This window comes from Elephantulus edwardii, unplaced genomic scaffold (assembly GCF_000299155.1).
Source record: "Elephantulus edwardii isolate Elephantulus edwardi_28Jun2011 unplaced genomic scaffold, EleEdw1.0 scaffold00037, whole genome shotgun sequence".
NCBI lineage: Eukaryota > Metazoa > Chordata > Mammalia > Macroscelidea > Macroscelididae > Elephantulus > Elephantulus edwardii.
The window spans coordinates 18,960,929-18,976,869 of NW_006399787.1; the positions used below are offsets into that span (position 1 = coordinate 18,960,929).

Below are 15,941 nucleotides of genomic sequence, written 5' to 3' on the forward strand. Positions count from 1 at the left end.
AGGGAGGGAGGGAGGAAGGGCACTTCCTCCCTTAGGCAGACACAGCTCACAGCTCACTCCCAGGGTGTACAGTGAGGGGTGCAGGGAGATGCTGGTGTGGGATGGGACCAGTGTGGACATAGTGGAGGTGGGAAGGAAGTTCTTCCTAGAATCTGGTATGAAGCAGTGGATTCCAATGAAGAGGGGTGAAACTATGGGGATTCAGCGACCAAGTGTGGCTGAGACCCCTGCTACCCTGACCTCATTGCCTCCTGTGCCCTCAGGACATTAACAACGCCTGGGGCTGCCTGGAGCAGGCAGAGAAGGGCTATGAGGAGTGGCTGCTTAATGAGATCCGGAGGCTGGAGCGGCTCGACCACCTGGCAGAGAAATTCCGGCAGAAGGCCTCCATCCACGAGGTCTGGACAGATGGTAAGGCCAGACCAGACTCCTGCCTCCCTTCCCACTGCTGGACTGCCAGCCGTGACTCTATCCTTCTAGTCTCTTTTAAAATCTATAACATTAGCAAGTTCCTTCCCCTCTTGGTTGCCTCAGTTTTCATAGGGTCTATAAGGTTATGAGAGTAAGATAAGCTAATGTATGAAGCACTAAGAAGAGATTCCAGCCTAGTTAATGCTCTCTCTGTTGCTGTCACAGTGATTAATTCTTCCTCCCCCGACTCAGTGATCTAGGCTTCAAGTCCTGACGATGCCATTTGGGCTAGTCCAGCTGCCGTCACATCAACTCACCTATGTCATTTCCTGTGTCAAAGCAGAACTAGTCTCTTCTGGTTCTCAATGGTTGATTTTTTTTTTTTTCAGACCTAGATTTCTTCTGGGTGGATTTGAACTTTCTGCCTTTTAGTTAGGAGCCAAGTGCATTGATCTATTTGCATCACTCAGGGACTTCCTGCCATTTAGAAGGAGAGCACATTTGGGCAAGCAGCTAACCTTAGGACAGACACTCTCTTCTGTAAAATGCTTATGCTCCTCGTGGCCTCTTCGTGGGGTTACTGTGAGCCTCACATATCACATGTATCTTTATACTTGCACAGTGCCTAGTGCCTAAACAAACTGAGTAAGTCGTACCTCTTGATGGCCCACTTCCAGGCCTTACCATGAGCCATAGCCCTCGACTCAGCACATCTGTGTCCTCATTGCTCCCCCATTCAAGCACTTGACCCATGCCTGTTGTCAGGGTTAGTGCTGGAGAGGACAGTGGGCTGCTCTACTCCTGAGTCCCTGCTGTCCACATCAGCTAGAATCCCTGGACAAGGCCCCAGTAGCTGCTGGAGCTCAGTGTTGCAGACCTCCTGATTATGCCCTGCTCAGTCTCTAGGCTGGAGATGTGTAGGGAGGCCCACCCAGTGTGAGCATAAGTAGCCTCAGGAATAGGCATGCGCTTTTGTCTGGGGATGCAGGACTGAGCTCTCTGTTGTGAGAACTTACGCTGGGCTTTACAAGTCAGTGAAATGAGACTGCCGTCCCCCCTAATCTGCAAGTGTGCAGAGATAGTTATCCAGGTGTGGCACTGCAGCAAGGCCAGGGATGGTGGAGACTGCACTGACTCACACATGTGCTTCTATCATGTTCCCTCTGAGGCCGAGAATCAGCTCCTAGCTCATAGTGGAGATGAATGGGCCCCGTCCTCTAACCAGCTGCTTCTAAGTGGCCGGCATGCTGGCAGCGTGCATCTGCACAAACCTTGGGAAAAGTCGTTTAGCTGTATGTGCTCATGGATGGTGCAAATGATTAACACATTTGGCTGCCATGAGTCTACCTGGAAGCACCTCAGAAGAAAGGCCTGGTGACCTGTCCTACTTAAAAAAAGAAAAATCAACCATTGAAGAAAACATTGTGGAGCACAGCTCTACCCTGACGCACACAGATGAATCATGGGTTAGAGGTGGTTCAGGAGCAGCTGTTGGGCTGAGGTTTTTTTATGTCTTGTAGCTCTGGTGGTTTAGTGGTAAAAAAATTGCACTGCCAACACAAAGGTACATGGTTCGAATCCACTAGTTGCTCCCCTGGGACAAAGATGGGTGATGATTGACTGCCTCTGAAAACGTGCTGGAGGGTCAACTGTGGGTTGATTCCAACTCAGCGGTACACACACACCAACAACAAGGAGCTGTGGATCGATTCCGACTCTGCGGTACACACCAACAATGAGGATTTTCTTGCTCTCTTAACCTGGAATATTCCATGTCTTGAGACTCTCTAAAAAACATGGAAAATCCACGCAAGAACCTGTTTATGGTGGCTGTGCAAACTAAGGAACCTACATGCCCATAGTGGAGTCAAGTCCAAGATGGTGCTGCCTCTCGATGGGCCATTATTCAGGCATCTACAGACTGCAGAGCTACAGATGTGCTGTTAATATTTCATTTTAGGAAGCACTGTTTGTTTATACCTTCTGGAAAAGACTGAAAAGAAAGGAGTAGGCTAAAACTGAGTAGATAGTAATTATTTCTTTTTTTTTTTATCCTCCTCTAAACTTGTTAAGTCATTGTGATTCTGGTTTAAAGGAACAGAGTAGAGGAAGAGAAAAATGCCACGTTGGGATACAGCCCTCAGCCTTAAAATCCAGCCTTCATGAACTGAGATGGACTGAGAGTCTGTGTGAACACAGAAGGTGGGAGGGGCAAGGCTTGCCCAGGGTCTGTCCTGTGCCCATTATGGCAGCTCACAGTGGTGCTGGGCTACTGTTTCTCATCCCCATTTCCTTCACATGGAAACCGAAATCCAAGATATATGCAGGGCCTACCCCTACCCACCAGAGGCTCCGAGGGAGAAAGATGAACACTCTCCTCCCATAAAATTTAGAGCCTTGGAAACCCAATAGAAGGTCAGCTATGAGTTGGCTCCACCTTAGTTTTGACCCCCGCCCAAGGAAAGATTGTAGTCCAGTTCATATAGACTGGGTACAGCGTGCGGGGGACACACTGACTACCCTGCAGTAATAGAGGGGAGTGAGGACGGCAGAGAAATCGAAAGGTGATTTTATTTCCGTAAGATGCTTGACTTGGGTTTTTTCCCAGTTATACCAAAGCGCATAATTCATTGTGATTCTGGTCTTTTCTAAATTAACGTCATACGCCTTCATTCCCGGGTAGCCTTCATGTGTAAAGGAGCTCTATAGTGGCTCAGTGGTTAAGCAGTTTGAAACCCACCAGTGGCTCGACTAGAGAGAGGACCTGGTCATTGGCTCCTGTAAAGATTCAAAAACACTCAAACTTGTTGCCATGGGGTGAGCACCGACTCACAGCTCACCCTCCAGTGAGTAAGTTGCAGGCTGTAAATTGCACGACATTGTCGTCTCCTCATTCTCCTGTGGAGTCCTGGTGGATTTGAACCACCAGAGTTCACTAGTTCAGCAGTGAAACCTTATGACCTCTGCCACAAACCTGGGATATCCTATGGGCAGTCTAACTCTATCTTATGGGATCACTGTAAGTTGGAATCAGCTTGGTGGCATGTAACAACGGCATATTTAACCACATTTAATGGTCCTGTAAACCCTCCTTGGAGGGTGGCAATTTTCCTGATTGCTCCCCATACTGAGATGTTCCCGTTTCACATCTCTTCCTTCATACTGTGGATAATTCTCCTCTGACCATCTCCTTTGGGATGAGTTGTTCCAGAAATGGAGCTCTTAGGGCCCTGATGGGTGGGTGATGGGAATGACAAGACAGTCCCCTGCTCCTGCTCAGCCCATGCCCCTCTCTCTAATTCAGGCAAAGAGGCCATGCTCCGGCAGAAGGACTATGAGACAGCCACCCTCTCGGAGATCAAGGCCCTGCTCAAGAAGCATGAGGCCTTCGAGAGCGACCTGGCTGCGCACCAGGACCGCGTGGAGCAGATCGCTGCCATTGCCCAGGAGCTCAAGTAGGGCTCCCCCTCACCCCATCTCTGTCTCTCTTTTGTGGCTCCGGCAAGGGCTGGGGGCTCAGCTTTCTCAGCTGCTCTGGGAACTGAACGATTCAGTTGTTAAAACTGAGGAGGGTGGGTCCCCCCAAGTACGTAGCTGAAAGGACAATCAATATAGGAGACCAAGAAGATGACAGTCCATTAGAGAATGAGGTGGTGAGGTGGGGACAATTCCCTCCCAGTCACTGGTCTTCTGTACTAACCTGTAACTCATACAGGATTGGAGGACCACCAGGCCTTGCTTCAGAGCTCTCAGCTTCTTGCTGGGTCTTGGCAGTGCCTTGCAGGTGGACACTGGGGTCAAGGATAGTGTCATGTCCAGCCAAAGTTCCAAAGGGAACCTTTAGGAAAGGGACTCTTGGCCTTCTTTAGTGCCTGCCTTCTGGTCTCCTGAAAGTCAAGGAGGCTCCGGGGAAGAGGGAGGCCTTGAGGAAGGGAGCATCTTGGACCTCCCGGCTGGCTAGTGCACCCAACCCCAGGGCAAGGGAAAGCCAGCAATGGAATTAACCTGGGCTTTCGCTCATCTTTTCTCTCCCCAGTGAGCTGGACTATTATGATTCACCCAATGTCAACGCCCGTTGCCAAAAGATCTGTGACCAGTGGGACAATCTGGGGGCCTTGACTCAGAAGCGGAGGGAAGCTCTAGAGGTGAGGGCTGTGGGGAGGGAGCCCTCTTTGCTTTAAGCTAAAAGATGGCTGGTTTTCTGAACCCATCTCTGCCCCTGACTAGAAGATTCTTGGTGCCTCTTGGTTTCGAGTTTGCCCTCATGGAGGTGCCTCTTTTCCCCCTTAACCACACATCATCCTTCTAGTCCAGGATACTCAACAGCTCCATCTTGGCCGTTTGAAAACTTCTATCTTACCATCCAGACTCTGCACGGAGAGGCCAGGAGGTGGTCCATAAAGCCCACATTAAGACCTGGGCTCCTGAGAGAAGCTCCTTTTTCTCCTGGTTGTGGCCAGTGTTTACAGACCTGGGCCCTTGGGACTGGCTAAGAAGTGCTTGAAGCTACTGGGTGGGTGGGTAATTCTGGATCTTACTCTGCTAACCCCTCCTGCTCCATCCACATGGCCTTCCCAGCGGACAGAGAAACTGCTGGAGACCATTGACCAGCTGTACTTGGAGTATGCCAAGCGCGCTGCACCCTTCAACAACTGGATGGAAGGGGCCATGGAGGACCTGCAGGACACCTTCATTGTCCACACCATCGAGGAGATCCAGGTGGGCCACGGCTCCGCCATGCAGGTGGCTCCTCGAGCTGCCCATGGGCCGCATTCTTCCTGGGGCTTCTGGCTCCAGCTGAATGGAGCAGGCTGATCCAGAGCTCACCCTCTTAGGCTCAACTCTGTAAAGTTAGAGGCCTGAGGAATTGTTTCCTAGAAGTCTTGAAGATTTTAAACCTTTAAATTGTTTTTATTTTAACTAGGTAATTTTACACATGATATAAATTCCAAATGTAAAAAGTTTATAAAAAGATTTCCCTCCGTTTTGTTCTCCAGCCCCCAGGTCCCCTCCCAAGAGATAAGCAGTGACCAGATATTCTCTATACAAGTAGATGCATTCACTAATATTTCCCCCTTTTTATATAAACCATAGCTTTTATTATACACCCATTCCTCACTCATTGGCATGATTGCAAAGACCAGGTCCTTATGTGACACTGGCGTTAATGCAAGAGTCAAAGGGACTATATCCATCCTCATTATTCAACACCCCCCTACCTCCTGCCACTGAATCTCAGGTTGTGTGATGTGGTGGGTGCCCTTCCCCACCATGCTTTCCACCAGTGCTGAGCTGAAAGGAGGATGTTTACCCACTGCCTCCCACCACTCACCCTGGCCCTCATGCCTCTGCAGTCCAACTGAGACACAGCAGACAAATGGGAGAAAACATTCCATGGCCAGTTGGTCACCAGTCCTCATGTTCTGGTCAGTGCTGATGCCTCTGATAGGTAACCTTTGGGATTGCCTGTGGAAGCTGCTGTGGGCCTAACTCTAACTCCACGTGGTACCTGGATTGTCAAAGGTGCCACTTGGGGAATTTTTTTAGTGTTGTCGTAAATGTGAAATGTTAGATAACTGGTAAGTGAGGAATCACTATAATCTATATCCTGGTCTCGGACTTTTAATTAATTGAAAGTATCTCAGGGCTCAGTTTATAAAAATAAACAGCTCCTTTGTTCTTTTAAATGGCCCCAAAGTACTAGGTTTTATATGTTTTACAGAGATGACAAGGTCTAGTTGAGGAAGATCACCTAGGAAGCTGAATTCTGGGCACTCCTTATCTGGCTGTGTCATGACTGACCCCTCAGAGTGCTTGTTGTCCCCCTCCCCAGCCCTCAAGATGAAGCTTGTATTTCCATGGGTCTGCCTTCACCAGCCCTGCCATCTGGGTTTCAGGCTTGAGAACCCTTGCTTGATGCCTTTTGCATCCCCCGTGTCATAGGCTCAGGCATCCCGCAGTCCTTCCACCCACCTGTAGGGCTCCCTTTACTCATCTTATCTCTGAGCGAACGTGTTTCTCTTATATCTACCATCTCTGTCCAGGGTCTGACCACAGCCCATGAGCAGTTCAAGGCCACCCTCCCCGATGCTGACAAGGAGCGCCTGGCAATCCTGGGCATCCACAATGAGGTGACCAAGATTGTCCAGACCTATCATGTCAACATGGCTGGCACCAACCCTTACACAACCATCACACCTCAGGAGATCAACGGCAAATGGGACCACGTGAGTGAAGGGCTGGGTGGGCCATGGTCTAAGCCATGGTTTGATTTATATCTGTCTCTTTCCCCATTGATTTTTATCAGTCCTGCGTTTTTGGTCGCCACTGTGCTAGTTTTCCAGAACAAAGCAAGCCAACCTGAACTGGTAGCTTAGCCAACACATTTGCTCTCTCTCCCTGTTCTGGAGGCCAGATGTCTGAAATCAAGTCTCGGGGGCCTCTTTCCGTTTCTGAGGGTCTCTTCAGTTTATGGCAACATAATTCTAGCCTCAGCCTCTGTGTTCACATGGCTGGCTTCTCTCTCTCTCTCTCTGACTTTTCCCTTTTTATGAGGAAATTAGCTGTTGTCGAAGGGCCTGTTTTACTCATTTAGCAAATTACATCTGCATAAATATTTCCAAGTAAGAACACATGTACAAGTGTTGGAAGTCAAGATTGGCCCACATCTTTGGGAAATCAAAGTCAATCCAAATTCAATATGAAGTAAACATTTTTTATTTACTAAATGAATGAAATAATCTGAATTTCTGGAACAAGACCGGCATTTCCTAATGAGCTCTGTTGCTGACCAACGTCTTCCCCTCATGGGCCCTCCACCTCCTGTTCTGAAATGCAGGTCACGTGGCTAGCCCATCCTCAAAGTCTCCTGTGCTCACCGTAGGTGCGGCAGCTGGTGCCTCGGAGGGACCAGGCTCTGACGGAGGAGCATGCCCGTCAACAGCACAATGAGAGGCTACGCAAGCAGTTTGGGGCCCAGGCCAATGTCATAGGACCCTGGATCCAGACCAAGATGGAGGTGGGTTCTATTGTGAGAGGCAAGACTACGAGTTTCTCCTGCCTTCCCGGGACATTCTAGCCAGCCACTATTGACTGGTCTCTTCCTGGAAAGGACCAATGGAATGGTGGGTCCTGAGCCCACTTTTAGTCTGAGACCCCACAGATGGTATGTAGGAAAGACCCGCAGAGACCAACACAAAGACTTACACACTAAAGAATCACTCTAGACAGTCCCACAGGAGGCTCGGCTCGGAAGACTGGCTTGGCTTGCCCGGGTGAATAAGCCTCTCTCTGGTACTGCTCCTTCTGAGCGATGGCCTTGCCAAAGAGGACGATCTTTCTAGAAAGAGACCCAGACCTCAGTTGAGCATGGAATTTGGCACTCACTTTTACGGGTTAGATAACGGGTGCTGTAGGAGATCGGGGAAACGACACTAATTGGGTAGAGAGCAGAGGCCACACCAGGATCACATTGGTGCCCCCCCCACCCAATTCTACCACTTACCTGCTCAGCACATTGTGCAGAAATATTTGCGTAGCACTGTATACTAAGAAATAATCGCTGGGCTGAACTACGATAGCAGAAAAAGCTTTTCTCTAAAATTTACGCGGGTGACTGATGGAAATGACAATTAGTGTTGTCTAATACGGAGATAATATGTGATGCTTGAAAAGAGTCTTGAACATACCATGGGCGACCAGGAAAACAAATTGTCTGTCTTGGGGAGGGGAAAACCAAGTTTCTCCTTGGAGGCTAGGATTTTGAAGCTCCGACCCACATACTTTGGGCACATGGCCTGGAGGGACTGGTCCTTGGAGAAGAACATCATGCTTGACGGGGTGGAGGGACAGTGCAGGAGAGGAAGACCCTGGATGAGATGGACTGACAAAGTAACTGGGGCAGTGAGGGTAGGTGAGTCTAACTCAGTGAGACTGGCTCAGGATAGGGCAGGCTTCTGAGCTGCTGTACATAGGGTCATTATGAGTTGCAGGCAACACAACAGCACCTAACAACAGGAATAATATGGAGATGGGTAGGATTCACATGGACCAAAGCAGACATCCCAGAAGGCAGAGTGGCAAGAAAATGAATATGGTTGCTAGATAACTCAGGGTTTCTGAAGCTGTAACAAACCTGGGTAAGCTGACAGAAATTCCCTGAAGTGTGGGCAGTGATCAGGGAAAAAAAGGTTTGAGAAGGGACTTTGAATGGTAAGCAAAGGAATGAACATTTAGATTAGCAATTGCTTCCATCTTTTAACTGAACCTTGACATTGCACCACCTTTCTGAGATTGACAATTATTTCCCAAGAAACTATACTTCGTCCAGTGGTGGCACTGCTTGTTGTACACCTTTATGATGCTGTTTCCATACCAAGGTCACAGGCATGAACTTGCCCTTTGTGAGCACCCATGCCACGTGTGTCCAGCTCTGGGTATACTTACTGCAAATGATGGGTTCCCTAGGCCTGGAATTGGGAACCAAGAATTATCCAAGGGCTTGCTGGACTCATGACCTTGGGGAATCCCAGCCTCTACCCCTAGGGCACAACGTTGAGAGAATTGACAAAGTGCGTTTTCCTCCAATGAGCAGGAGATTGGGAGGATCTCCATTGAGATGCACGGGACCCTGGAGGACCAGCTAAACCACCTGCGGCAGTATGAGAAGAGCATTGTCAACTATAAACCAAAGATCGACCAGCTGGAGGGCGACCACCAGCTCATCCAGGAGGCGCTCATCTTTGACAACAAGCACACCAACTACACCATGGAGGTGGGTGGGCTTCTCCAGGGAGGGAGTCCAGTGGGCCTTTCTGCTCTCCCCTCCTGGGTGGATTACCCGTCTTCTAAGGAGACTGGTCACAGTGGGAAGAAATTCTCAGAATGGGAGGATACACTTTGGGGTGTAGGAATTGCTTGCTCTCTTCACCCCTCAAACTCCGGATCTTCAACCTTCAGTGCCTTTCTTTCATTCCTTGAGGAGCTCGTTGAGGTTTCCAGGCCCTATTCCTAGAATTTGGTTCACTAGGGTTGGAGTGAGGTGTTCTCCTTGAAGAAGGACATGATGCTGGGAAGGGTGGAAGGGTCGGCAAAGGAGAGGAAGACCCTTAGCCAGGTGGATTGACACGGTGACTGCTTCAATGGGCTCTTGTGTGTCAGGAAGTGTGAGGATGGCACAGGATAGAACAGGGTTCAGATCTTTTGGTCATACAATCACTTTGAGTCATGTTTGACCCAACAGCATCTAACAACAACAGGGTCAGAGTGGGGCTTGGGTCTAAATTTTTAACAAACACCCTGTGTGATTCTGATGATGGTGACCTCCTAACACTGACTTAGACACTTGCTTTCTAAAATGGCTTGTTTTGACCTTGAAGGGTGTGTGTGTGTGTGTGTGTGTGTGTGTGTGTGTGTGTAGGGTTGTGGGGTTGAGTGTTCAGGAATTCAGCCTTTCATCTTCTATTGTGCCTTCATCTCTGTCTGTCCTTCCACCTTTCAGCCTCTCTCAGCCCTGTGGGGACCCCAGACAGAATTGCTTTGGCCATTTCTGTGGTCAGGGGAAGGGGTGTGCAGGGGCTTTTTTTGCTAATCTGCTCCTCACCCCCACCCCCAGCATATCCGAGTGGGCTGGGAGCAGCTCCTCACCACCATTGCCAGGACCATCAATGAGGTGGAGAACCAGATCCTCACTCGGGACGCCAAGGGCATCAGCCAGGAGCAGATGAACGAATTCCGGGCCTCCTTCAACCATTTCGATCGGGTGAGCATCACACTGCTGTGAGCTTGCTCAGAGCCACCCCAGCCCCCACCCCAAGGCCCTGGAGGGATGGTGCCCAGGGCTTGGGCTGGCATGCTAGGCCAGAGAAGGAGAGGGGGGAGAGAGGCTGCTGCACACATCACGGCTGTCCTTGGAAGGCCTGGCCTGTGGTCACAAGCTCTCCAGAATATCATTCACATTGCAGTGGAGAGAAGACCTTGACCCCTGACCCTTATTCTTCTTCCATGAAGACAATACCAAACAGGCCCAAAACCTCAAGTGCAGGCCTGCAGTCTGCTGGCCATGGGCTGTGCCAGCTCAGCCTCAGGGGCTGTGTAAGTGGACAGGGGAGTAAGAGGCCCATCTGCCCCTTGAGGCAGCCTTTTGGACCCTGTCCACTGGGGACACCTGGCAGAGGCTGGCCTTTAAGTAGACTGTTCATTCCTAGGCCCCAATGGTGGGGGTCAGCCAGTTAGGGTGGGAGCATGGGGTTGGGGGACTCTCCACCACCCTGCCTGCTTCACTGCCCTCCAGGCACCTGGGGTGGTGGGAGGAGGTCTCCTGGGATCCTGGGTCGGGGGCTAGGGTGGGCTAGGGCACTTCTGGGGGAGCTGCTCACCCTCATGACCCCGTGCTCCCCTCTGGCCCTGCTCTCGGAGCAAGGCATCACGTCCCAAGGCGAGAGCTCCCTCGGGGACACCCTCCATGTGTCTAACGTGTACTTTTATTTCCCCTCCTCCCTCACCCCCAACCCCCACCCTGTCCATCCGCATGACTGTGTGTCCCACCCCCACACGCCCCCTCTGCCTGGGGCATGCCCTCCCCTCACGGCTCCACCTCCCTGGCACCGCATGGCTCGCTGCCTGGCACACCGCCGCCCCAGGATCACTCCGGCACGCTGGGTCCCGAAGAGTTCAAAGCCTGCCTCATCAGCTTGGGTTATGATATTGGCAACGACCCCCAGGTACTTGACTCCTGCATGGAGCACGCTCAGGGGAAGCATCCGGGGCGAGAAGTAACGCGTATTTCTTCTTTTTCTTTTCTCTGTCTGTCTGGATCTTCCCCGTCCCCCCATTCTTGTGGGCTTCGGGGCCTCTTCCTTTCCTGCTGTCCCTGCTGATCTCGACCTCCGACCTCTGACCTCTGCCCTTGGTCTCTCATGGGAACCTCCTCGGGCCCGTGGTCCTCTCTCCTCGGCACTCGCCATCCATGGACGAACTCTTGCATCTCCCTGCTCTGTCTTCCTCCTCCTTGTGGACTCTTCCTTTCCTCTTCCTGTCACGCCAACCATCAACCTGTCCTCCCTCAATGTGATGTCTGTGTCCTGTCTTCCTGGCCCCGGGCCGGCCCTTCCTCTTCCCGCCTTTCTGAACCTCCTTGTGCCTCGGTGTCACTGCCCCCACAGAAGAAGACAGGCATGATGGACACGGATGATTTCCGCGCCTGCCTTATCTCCATGGGTTACAATATGGTAACGTAAACCCCCTCTGTCTGCTGGCCTCGGCCCCCCTGGTGAGGGCCCACCAGCTGGCTGGAGAGGTCAAGTCCTGGCTGGGGCAGGCAGGAGGCCCTCAGGCAAGAGGCTGCCCTCTCAGAAGAACCTCAAGAATCCAGCCCTTGGGGAAGTGGTACCCTCAAGGCTGGGCCTGGCCTGGGAGTCTGTGTGTGTCCCTGGCTTCCTGCCTCAGCCTCTGTGCTACTTTGTCTCTGGGAATTACAGCGGAGACCAAGGCTTTGCATTCCTGCCGTGGGGCCCAGGGCTGACTCCCAGGCTCACAGGAAGGACTGGAGTTTGGGACATTCTGGGTTTGGGATTGGCTCTTTCATCTCGAGTGAGGCATGGTCATTTCTGCCTCCACCCTGGTGCTGGCCCTAGCCAGGCCTGCCACCCCGGCCCCTGCCATTTTATCAGCCCCAGACACTGCCCCAGCCTTCTCAGTCTGCACTCCTGTCGTGCAGGCAAGTGAGGCTGGGACTTAGGAAAGTTGGTTCACTCCTGGGCCTTGGGGCAAAATCAGAACCTGATGGGTCTGGGCCCAGGCACTAGAGGCCTGTGAACGTGGAGTCAATCCTAGACCTGCCCTTACCAGATTGTGGCCTCAGATGAAATGAGGGGAACCCTGTAAGGCTGAGTAAAGGCATTAACTGAGTCACATGCCTGCGACAGAGAGAGTTCAGTGTGATGGGAAGAGTATGGAGTCTGCTCCAGTGAAGAACCAGCTCAGCCATTTACTCAACTGTGTGACTTGGGGCAAGTCACTTAACCTGTCTATAAAAAGAAAATAAGAAGCTTGCCTCATCTAGTTCGAAAAATTAGATATTAGTAGCAGTGGCAGCAGCATTGCTTGGTCCAAGAAGCACGGAGGCCTGTGCAGTGGGTGGGAAGCCCACCACTGGGTGCTGTGTGTACCCAGAATCCCAGGCACCTCTGAGCCTCAGAGTTATCAGGCCCATAGGAGATATTCCCAGCACGCATGAGCAGGAGGCTGACAGGTCTGGGGCTGGCTGTTCCCTCCAGGGAGAGGCAGAGTTTGCCCGAATCATGAGCATCGTGGATCCCAACCGCCTGGGGGTAGTGACATTCCAGGCCTTCATCGACTTTATGTCTCGAGAGACGGCTGACACAGATACGGCAGACCAGGTCATGGCTTCCTTCAAGATCCTGGCTGGGGACAAGGTGGGTCTGCTGTGGGTGGGTGCTATGCTGGGGTGGTAGGACTCTGACCTAAGAGCAAGAGGGTGAGGCTGGGACAGGAACACACCAGCCTCCCTTTTCTCCTGGGTTCCTTTGGGTGAGTCATCACTCTTCAATTCTACCCATTTCTGTAAGACTTTGGGCCTAGTCAAGTTGTAAGGACACAGAATTAGCTTAAGGGTGTCTGTGAGGGACTCTATCAATGTGGCATTCCTTTAAGAATCTAGGTGAAATGATGGATGGTGAAGGGAGAGAACTCCTTAGACATTCCCCTTCCTTCGGCCCCAGCATGCAGGCATGGAATATAGGAAAAGAGCAGAATGAGAACTGGGAAACATGTCCGTCTCATTTTCTACCCTGGGCAATAGCTTTAGGCTTTAGCATCTCCCAAGATCCCTGAGTGTCTCACCTGCCAGTGGAAAAATGGGAGGGTGACAGACGAGTTGCCTCTGCAGAAGCTACTTCAGGATTTGGCTATCCAAGATGACCACTGGTCAATCTAGATGTCACTCCAAAACCCCTCTCTAACTCTAGCTCAGGGATTGAAGGGTAACTGGAAGACAGTGGGTTTTCTTTAATAGTATCTTCCAGTATTATAGAAGAGACTTAAAAAGCATCCAGAGGAAGTGATGGGTTCCAGGAGCCAGGTTTCCATTATGAAGAAGGCAAAGGATAATTTTTATGCTATTCTGACTGCAGAACTAACAATGTTTCAGATAGCAAAAGCTGGTCCCTAAACTAATTCTAATTAACTAGAATTGTCCAGATTCCTACGACAGAGTAGAAATACCCTATAGGGTTTCTAAGACTTAAGAATCTTTGCAGGAGCAGACTGTTGTTACATTTTTCTTCTAGGGACTAGGTGGTAGACTTAAACTGCCAACCTTTTGGTTAGCAGCTGGCTTACCTCCCATGCCATCCAGGTTCCACAAGAGAAAGATCTGAAATATCTTAGTCCACAAGAGAACAAAGACTGAACCTAGGAAAGAGGTCCCCAAAGGTCTAAGTTCAAGAGCACCCACATTAAAGGGTTCTAGCGCTTTTCAGCAGGAAGGACCTCCAAAAATGGTTTATTTTAAAAACTTACTTTGCAGAGGGAAAAAACCCCGAGGTCTAGAAAAGGGTCTGGCCTGGCTTCTGGAGAAAGCTAAAGGCCTCCCTCAGACACCTCCCTAAGGGACACAAGCAGAGCACTGGGGAAGGTACCTATGGTCAGAGCTCAGGTGTGAGCTCTCCTGCAAGGATTGTGGCCTTGAGGTCCTGAAAGGAGCCTTTGCTAAGCAGACGTGTCCTGGGCAAGCCCAGAAGCAGAGGCGGAAGACCACATTTTGCAAACAGTGGTTTGGATGGCCTAGCTACCCAAACCTGGATGCACAACTTCATCTGCTAGAGAGTTTATGCAAGTCATGCTCCGGCCAGGGCTTTCTAGGAGTCTAGTTGAATGGGCCTGGTGGACAGGAATCATGGTAGCTTGTCTAAGGAGTGCCAGTTACAGCACGTGAATGTGATACATGAGAGATTACGTGTGTCATTTACCTATTGAATGAATTAGTGTGGGAAGAGGCTGAGGGGAAAACATGCAGTTACTAGAACGTACATGTATTTAAACAACAGAGAGCTCTTTCCCCAAGTTCAAGGGTAAGGCCAACACAGTGGTTCTAATGTCGTAAGTGATGGTTGCGGCTGAGCAGCTTTATGGCCGAGCTGCTTTACAGCCTCCCGGATCGTTCTTATCCCCAGAACTACATCACCGTGGACGAGCTTCGCCGTGAGCTGCCGCCGGACCAGGCCGAGTACTGCATCGCGCGAATGGCTCCCTACACTGGCCCGGACGCAGTGCCTGGTGCTCTGGACTACATGTCCTTCTCCACAGCTCTGTACGGCGAGAGCGACCTCTAACGCACCCCTCCCGGGCCAGCCGCCCTCGCCCCCAGCTGTGCGCGCCCCACCCTGCGCCTCGCTTCCCCTCCTCCTGCCCGGGTTGGGTTCTTGCTCTCAGCCCTGGAAGGCGCCTGCCGGGACCCACGTGGCATCAAGCCTCCCTGCCCGCGAAGTGACAGTTTACAAAATTATTTTCTGCAAAAAAGAAGAAAAAAAAAAGTTACGTTAAAAAAAGTTTAAAAACCACATATTTTATTATAGAAAAAGTATTTTTTTTTCTCCACCAGACTTAAATGGAAAAAGAGGAAAAATTAAACTATTTGCACCGAAATGTTTTGTTGTGACATAGGAAAATAACCAAGCACAATATTATATTCCATCCTTTTATTGACCTCTTTTTTTCTCTCCAAGTTTCTCTGTACCGTCTGCTGTATTCATTTCTTTAATCTCATGTCCACCTTCATGTGGGAGTGGGGGGTGGGAGGGTAATCTTGTCAGAAGGCACATTGGTGCATGTGTGTTTGCTAGCTCACTTGTCCATGAAAATATTTTATGATATTAAAGAAAATCTTTTGAAATGGCTGTTTTTTAAGGAAGAGCATTTATGTGGCTTGTCTTTTCATTTTTAATTCTACAGCTATGATTAGCCTCTTTTTTCAGTGCACACATAAAAAATACTATTAAAAAGGCCAGTTGGAGAGTGTGAGCAACTTTAATACTGCTTGGCACAAGCCATATTAAAATGACAACTTCCTGTGACAGCTTGCTTGCTTCTTCTTTAATGTTTTCCACAAGTGTCAACGTCATGGATGATGTACCCCTGTTTCACCTTATTAAAACAATGAGAGAGACTTGGGGGGCAGCATCAGCATTTGACCTCCTAACTCGACTAGGGTGAAGGAGAACCCCTATTAGCTCCGCCATCCCAGTATCCATTCCTGTGAGGTCAGACAGGGTTCAGCACCCCAAAACTTATCAATTCAGACACCATCCCTCCTCACTTCTTTGCCAATTTCAAGGACTCATTTTACTAGACAACAAACAGAGATCTAACAATACTCTTTAGGGGAAGTAGGAGTGGCATTTAATTCCTAAACAACATGCCTCCAGAAACTAGGAACTTTAATTAAAATGTCGATAGTTATAGAAAAGCTTCAGGTCTTTTGTTCATAGGGTCGCTATGAGTCATGCTCGACT

The 15,941-nt window shown here is 50.3% G+C and overlaps 1 protein-coding gene across 3 annotated transcripts in view; it reads left to right on the forward strand.

The window, feature by feature from the left end:
- Window positions 1–15,505, forward strand: part of ACTN1 (actinin, alpha 1) — a 129,517-nt gene extending 114,012 nt beyond the window's left edge. Inside the window, exons 11-22 of one of the 3 annotated variants that reach the window (XM_006884749.1) lie at window positions 264–411; window positions 3,716–3,866; window positions 4,448–4,556; window positions 4,990–5,130; window positions 6,456–6,638; window positions 7,295–7,429; window positions 9,005–9,184; window positions 10,025–10,171; window positions 11,052–11,132; window positions 11,574–11,639; window positions 12,687–12,845; window positions 14,604–15,505. In XM_006884749.1, the coding sequence (XP_006884811.1) occupies window positions 264–411; window positions 3,716–3,866; window positions 4,448–4,556; window positions 4,990–5,130; window positions 6,456–6,638; window positions 7,295–7,429; window positions 9,005–9,184; window positions 10,025–10,171; window positions 11,052–11,132; window positions 11,574–11,639; window positions 12,687–12,845; window positions 14,604–14,762 (1,659 nt within the window). In that variant the 3' untranslated portion in view covers window positions 14,763–15,505. The remainder of the gene's footprint in view (window positions 1–263; window positions 412–3,715; window positions 3,867–4,447; window positions 4,557–4,989; window positions 5,131–6,455; window positions 6,639–7,294; window positions 7,430–9,004; window positions 9,185–10,024; window positions 10,172–11,051; window positions 11,133–11,573; window positions 11,640–12,686; window positions 12,846–14,603) is intronic. The other 2 variants (XM_006884750.1, XM_006884751.1) reach the window with 2 other exon arrangements.
- The last annotated feature ends 436 nt before the right edge of the window (window positions 15,506–15,941 follow it).